The sequence below is a fragment of the Dipodomys ordii genome, unplaced genomic scaffold (genome assembly GCF_000151885.1).
Source record: "Dipodomys ordii isolate 6190 unplaced genomic scaffold, Dord_2.0 Scaffold13, whole genome shotgun sequence".
NCBI lineage: Eukaryota > Metazoa > Chordata > Mammalia > Rodentia > Heteromyidae > Dipodomys > Dipodomys ordii.
The window spans coordinates 16685576-16692868 of NW_012267229.1; the positions used below are offsets into that span (position 1 = coordinate 16685576).

At 46.5% G+C, this 7293-nt stretch overlaps 1 protein-coding gene across 2 annotated transcripts in view; it reads left to right on the top strand.

The window, feature by feature from the left end:
* Positions 1-901: 901 nt before the first annotated feature.
* Aar2 (AAR2 splicing factor homolog (S. cerevisiae)) overlaps positions 902-7293 on the top strand; it is a 19770-nt gene continuing 13378 nt past the window's right edge. For both annotated transcript variants that reach the window (XM_013011073.1, XM_013011074.1), the window contains exons 1-2: positions 902-942; positions 3817-4629. In XM_013011073.1, coding sequence (XP_012866527.1) covers positions 3873-4629 — 757 coding nt within the window. In that variant the 5' untranslated portion in view covers positions 902-942; positions 3817-3872. The remainder of the gene's footprint in view (positions 943-3816; positions 4630-7293) is intronic.

Consider the following 7293-nt stretch of genomic DNA (forward strand, 5'->3'; position numbering starts at 1 on the left):
GGGGGGGGGAGGGCCATGGGTCTTGAACTCAGCTTCTGGAGGGCTGTCCATGAGCTTTTTCACTCTACCACTTCGAGCTACAGCTCCACTTCAAGTTTTCTGGTGGTCAATTGAAGATAGAGTCTCATGTACTTGTCCTGCCCAAGATATCTTTAACGGCCATCCTCAGATCTCAGCATCCCGAGTAGATAGGAGTACAGGCATTAGCCACTGGTGCTCAGCCCACTCTGCTTCTTTAGAGGAGCCCAAAGAATATAACCACCTAGCACAGGGCTAGACTCATGAATAGAAGCTGCTCACCGATACCAAGTTAGTATCATTATTAATTAAGTGCATAACACGTGTTTTGAAATAGCTTTGCACTAGGACCCAAGGAAACAGTGTAGCATAAGACTGGCAAATTTCCTTCCTCAACCAGAAATGTCAGGCTAGGCTTTCAGGAGACTGGGTGACCACCAGTGGCTTATGTAGTGGCTACCACAGCTGCTGAGACTGGTTTTCCCTGGGCTAGGGCCTGAGTTTCGGAGGCTCTCTCTCCCCTAGAGCTGAGCGTGACTACAAAGCGGAGACTGGGTGGCAGTGGGCCAGCTCTGACAGATTGGCTGAAGAGAATCTGAGTGTGGAAGTTTGTTGGGTAGCCGTGACCGGGACCATTCTTCAATGATCTTGACTGCTTGAGACCAAAGCAGTGGCTATGTTATGCATCGTTTAGTAACAAACGTTGTTATCCCACAATTCAGGTGGCAAAGCGAAAGCCTAGGAATAGTTAAAATGCATTGCTTGACCAGGCGGAACCTGCGGGCACGGGCCTTTCCTTCTGTGACCGAGCGCTCGGCCGGACAGCTTTTTCCGTCGCTCTCACCCGGCGCTTCCCCCTCCGCCCCCTCCCCACGGCCAAACTTCCGGTGCGTTTCCGCGGTACGGGAGCGAGGGGTGAGGACGGTGAGTGGCGTCTCCCGCCGTTCTTTTCTTTTCTTTTTCCTCATTCCGTGGTCTGTGTGAGCAGGTCGCTGCTCCTCACGACTCGGGCCCGCGGGTTGCGGCGAACGAGGCCTCTGTGGCCTGGTAGGCCGCGTGCGGGCCGCGGGCCGGGGTGGGAACGCGGCGGGTGCCCCGGAGACCTCGGTGGGCCGTCCCGGGGATCGCCGGCGTCGAGGCCGTCCCGGGGACCGCCGGCGTCGAGGCCGTTCGTCCCGGGGACCGCCGGCGTCGAGGCCGTTCGTCCCGGGGACCGCCGGCGTCGAGGCCGTTCGTCCCGGGGACCGCCGGCGTTGTGGTCGTCAGGGCGCCCTGCTGCGCACCGAGTCACAGCCGAGGAAACTTAGTTGTACCCGACTCAACTCTGCTCTCCTCTCTGCGCGACCCGGGGGTGAAGTCTCCCCAGAAATGAGCCTTTATTTCTCGTCTGCACAGTGGCGACTGTATTTTACTAAGTAACTGCTTTCTAAGCATCGGGCAGGTGCTAGGGATTTCGAAGGACTCAAATCTTGTGGAGATGACAGATCTCAATCAAAGTCACAACCGTGTAAGTGGTCTTGGAAAAGCCAGGAAGCACCCAGGTGTAATCACAACTCCTTCCCCTGTCCAGCTCCCCCGTTCTATCCCAGGGTCAAGGAAGCTTGACCTTGGAAGTGAATATTGAGCTGAGGTCCGAAGAAAAAAAAATGATTTGACCGAGTGTGGTGGGGAGAGTGCACTCCGACTTGAGGGTCTGTGTTGTGGGGAATCTGGAGGGGTTACCTAGCATGTGACCATCCGGGCTTTGTAGTTCAGCCTTTGTGGTTACCTTAGAGGCACTCTAGAAGGCAAATGAGTGGGATGGTATAAGATAGGCATTTTGAAATGGTCATTCTGGTGGTTGGATAGAGAAAGGATTGAAGGTCAAGCCAGCGTTGTGTGTAAGGGAGGATGGATTGGAGAGGTAGTGGAGAGTGGATGGAGATAGGTGTATACCAGGACTGTGAGGAACTCACAGACCCTGAGGCCAGTCAGGCTGGTATGCTGCAGAGTACTGTGCATACTCAGTAAACCTTTCCCAGCCTCTGCTCTGTGCCAGGCCGTGTGCCAGCTGCTGGAGATACAATGAAGAGAATTGAAGGATGGCAGAATTAGAGTGAAGGGAATGCCACAGGGAAGATGGCTAATAGATGAGCAATTACTCTAAATGGAATTTCTGTTCATTCCACAGATATCAAGCACTTTCTGAATTCTAGATTATGATTAGGAAGGGGAAGATATAAATATGTCCAGTAGTGCCTTTCAAACTTTGTGTGTGTTTGTGTGTGCCAGTCTTGGAGCTTGAACTCCAGGCCTGGGCACTCTCCCTGAGCTTCTTTTTGCTCAAGGCTTGCACTCTACCACTGAGCCGTAGCACCACTTAGGGCTTTTCTGTATATGTAGTACTGAGGAATTGAACCCAGGGCTTCATGCATGCTAGGCAAGCAATCTATCACTAAGCCACATTCCCAGCCCCAGAATAAGAATCATTTGTAGTGTTTTTTTAGGTACAAATAATATACTTTTGAATTTTTGTAAAAAGACTGATCTTCCTACACTTTATGGTTTGGTTGGTTGGTTGGTTAAAATGTGAGAAGTAATTCCAGGCACTGTTGGCTCATGCCTGTAATCCTAACTACCCAGAGGCTGATATATGAGGGTCACAGTTCAAAGCTAGCCTGGGCAATAAAGCCCATGAGGCTTTTTTGTCAGTTGTGGGACTTGAACAGGGCCTGAGCCCTGTCCCCGAGCTTTTTCACTCAGAGCTAGTGCTCTTTCACTTTGAGCCACAGTGCCACTTCTGGTGGTTAATTGGAGATTGAGTCTCATGGACTTTCCTGCCCAGGCTGGCTTCAAACCATGATTCTCAAATACCAGCTCCCTGAGTATCTAGGAATACAGGCATGAGCCATCATTGGTTCTGGCTTGTGAGACTCTTATCTCCAATAAACTGCCCAGAAAAAGCCAGAAGTGCTGTGGCTCAAATGGTAGAATACTAGCCTTGAGCAAAAAGGAGTTCATGGACAGGGCCCAGGCCTTGAGTTCAAGCCCCAGGACCAGCACCAAAAAAAAAAAAAAGAAGAAGAAGAAAAAAGCAAGAAGTAAACAATTAAACAGCAATTGTTTTTTTCTGCTTGTGAATTTTTTTTCTTTAAGAATTGTGATATGAGCTCAGAATCTTGTGCTTGCTAGGTAGGCACACTACCATTTGAGCTATGTCTTTAGCCCTTTTTGCTTTCACTATTTTAATAGGGTATCGTGTTTTTTGGTCTACAGTCCTCTTCTTTATGCTTCCCATGTACTTGGGATGACAAGTATGGGCTACCAGGTAAATATTTACTCCGTGACTTACTCTGTGGATGTTTCTTTCGAGGCCCAGCATAGATCTTGGCACAGTGCAGATAATTAACGGAATTTGTTGTTGTTGTTATTGTTGTTGTTTTGTTGGTCCTAGGGTTTGAACTCAGGGCCTGGGCACTGTCCCTGCTTCTTTTGCTCAAGGTTAATGCAGTTCATGGCCAGCCCAGGCAGGAAAGTAAGTGAGAGTCTTGTTTCCAAGTGGTAGAGCTCTAGCATTGAGCAAAAAAAGCTGAGGGACAGTGCCCAGGCTCTGAGTTCAAGCCCCATGACTGACCCAAAAAACCCAAAACACAAAAGTCTTCTCTGGCCCTGAGATTTTCTTCTTCCGTAGAACAGGGTTGATTTGGATTAAGGGACTAATTCTGTGAAAGGGTCATTTCAGTTTCTTGCATACACACAATGCTCAGCAAATAAAGCACTTTTCCCCAAGGTCTATTTAACTCTTGTTCTTTTCTGCAGCTATTGTAGAAGGTCAGCAAGAAGGGTTCTCTTTTTGGGTTCCAACTACTAGCCCCATGGCTGCCGTGCAGATGGATCCTGAGCTGGCCAAGCACCTCTTCTTTGAAGGGGCCACTGTGGTCATTCTGAACATGCCCAAGGGAACTGAGTTTGGCATCGACTACAACTCCTGGGAAGTGGGGCCCAAGTTCCGAGGGGTGAAGATGATCCCACCAGGCATCCATTTCCTCCACTATAGCAGCGTGGACAAGGCTAATCCCAGAGAGGTGGGTCCTCGGATGGGCTTCTTCCTTAACCTGCAGCAACGAGGGTTGACAGTCCTGCGCTGGAATGCCATCCGGGAAGAGATAGACTTGTCCCCAGCACCAAAAGCTGAAGTAGAAGCCATGAGGGCCAATCTCCAAGAGCTGGACCAGTTTTTGGGACCTTACCCATATAATACACTCAAGAAATGGATCTCACTCACTAACTTCATTAGTGAGGCCACAATGGAGAAGTTGCAACCCGAGAGCCGGCAGATCTGTGCCTTCTCAGATGTGCTGCCTGTACTCTCCATGAAGCACACCAAGGACCGGGTGGGGCAGAATCTGCCTCATTGTGGCACTGAGTGCAAAAGCTACCAAGAGGGCTTGGCCCGCCTGCCTGAAATGAAGCCCAGAGCTGGGACAGAGATCCGTTTCTCAGAGTTGCCCACTCAGATGTTCCCAGCTGGAGCTACACCAGCAGAGATAACTAGACACAGCATGGACCTGAGCTATGCCCTGGGCACTGTACTCAGCAAGCAGTTCCCCAGCAGCCCCCAGGATGTGCTTGGTGAGAAGCAAAAGGCTCTTTGGGAGTGGGCCAAGGGAATGATGTTAAAAGGAGTGTTTTAGAAGAAAGGGCACATCTTGGTTATCTAATTCAGATTCCTAAACCTGGTAGGAGGTAGAGTCATTCGGTATACTCTTAAAAGATACAGGTATATTTTTACCCTTATGCTAGAGGTTTTGAATCAGGAGATCTGCTTCAGGGCTCCAGCAATTTGGCTGGCTGACTATCTTGTAATAATCAAGCATCCTAGGTAAATCTGTGCAGGTAACTTGTGTTTGGGAACACTGATGTGGCCCAGCCCTATAGAGGGAAAGGATTTGGCCAACAGAGTGGTTGAACTGAGACCAGAGCCCGGAGCTCGCTTTGGCCAAATAGTATTCCTGCCACCTGCTTATTCCTAGGTTTCCCAAGGTGTTGGTCTCTACTACTTTAGACTGGGCAGTGATTTTTTTTTTTTTTTTTTTTTGGTCGGTCGTGGGGCTTGAACTCTGGGCTTGGGCACTATCCCTGTGCTCTTCACTCAAGGCGAGTGCTCTACCGCTTGAGCCACAGCACCACTTCCGATTTTCTATCGGTTTATTGGAGATAAGAGTCTCACTCCTGCCCGGGCTGGCTTTGAACCTCGATACTCAGATCTCAGCCTCCTGAGTAGCTAGGATTACAGGCATGAGCCATTGGCGCCCAGCTTGGACAGTGATTTTTATTTTAATTGTTTTTGTAGTGTTTTGTTTTTTTCCCCTTCTTGTTATAAAATATATGCATTATATAGGGAAAACAAAAATAAATCCACTTCATATCCTATTAACTGGAAATAGCCATTTTTATATTTTGGTGTACTTTCTTTTCTTTTTTAAATTTATTTTTTATTTCAACCTTTTCTGTTTTAATCTTTTAAGAATTCAGTTATGTTTAAAAAAAAAAAGAATTCAGTTAGGGATCTAGTTGTATATTTGACTTAAAAAAACCAGGACTAAAGTATATTATTTTATAGTCTTCTCTAATATAGACATGTCTGTGTCACTAATGGTCACCCCATTTTTAGTGGCTGTTTAGCATTTTCAGTTATTGAACCAGTTTTCTGGGCCTTAAAGAGGTTCCTGCTTTTCCCTGTTATAAATATCATGAGCATCTGTGAGTGTACTTGTGCAGACATTTAGGCTTAGAATTGTTGAATTGGGTTGTGTTGCCAGAAGGGTTTGCTCTCATCCTTGATGACTGGTAGAGGCCCTTTCCTACCCTTTTACTGCAGTAGACTTGGTTTCCTAGCTATAACCTCTTCAGTTGACTAGGTGAAAAGTGGCATCTCATTATTATTTACATTTCTTTAATTCTAGAGACAGCAAACATTTGTCACCTCTTTAATAACTATTGGTTTTGTTTTTGTGGTGAATGGTTGTTTTGCTTTGTTTTGTTTCTGTGTAGTCCAAGTAATTTGTATAGCTTCCTATTGGAAGATTGATGAGAAATTTGAATATAAGATTTAAAAAAAAATCACTGGCTTAGCTGATGATACAAGGGGTACAGGAACCTTTTCTTTTCCTTTCCTTTTCTCTTTTTTTCTTGGAAGTACAAGGCTTTGAACTCAGGGCCTCACGCTTGCTAGGCAGGTGTTCTACCAGCAGAGCCGTACTCCCTCACACCTTGCTTTAGTTATTTTTGAGGTAGAATTTTTGCCCAGGCTGTCATTAGACCTTGATCCTCTTACCAGTGGCCTCCTGCTTAGCTGGTATGATAGGTTTGTTCCACCATGCCCACTCATTAATTGACTTGAAGGTTTCCCTAACCTTTTACCTGGGCTGGCCTCAAACCATGATCTTCCTAATCTTCCTATCTTCAGAGTAGCTAGGATTATAGGGGTGAGCCACCATGCCTGTCCTGAAAGGCAAATCTCAATGTATTATATAGTATTTTAAGTAACACTTGAAACGTGTTTAAAATTGAATAGGAGCTTGGGGTCAAGCTCAAGAGGCCCTGGGTTCACCAATACCTGAATCTATATAACAGCTCCTTGAAATTATTTCTTATAACATAATTTAATTTCAGACAAGGTCAGAAGTGCATAAATTTTAAGTATATATTCCAAATGCAAAACATGGTGTGATATTTAGTTTCTGAAATTCACTAGGTAAAGCCTTCCTGAGAAATAAGTCATTTAGAAAGAAAGTTGGACTGTGTTTTGAAATGATTGGTCAGGTGTCTAAATACATGGGCCAGGTGACTATTCCCACAAATCAGGCTTGGTTCCACAAGTTTGAGGACAGGGAACTAGTTTTCCCAGATCCCTGGTGGTGACAGATCAAATGCCATACATTTAAGGAGATATATGGTGCTGTGCTAATCCATTCTTTTTATGGTACATTTCATTGAATTTATAGCTGCTTTTGAAGCCAGGTGAGAATGTCTGTAGTCACCCAGCATATCTATAGCAGGCCAAGACCTACTTGGTTGTCCAGTGAATTGTAGCTTCTGGGTCATCAGGTTTTCTTGTCATTTGAGCCAGGCATTCAGTGAAATTGGGAATAGTAACTAATTTTTTTTTTTTTTGGTCCAGTCGTGGGGCCTGAACTCTGGGCCTGGGCACTGTCCCTCAGCTCTTCAGCTCAAGACTAGCGCTCTACCACTTGAGCCACAGCGCCACTTCCGGCTTTTTTCTTTTTGCTTATG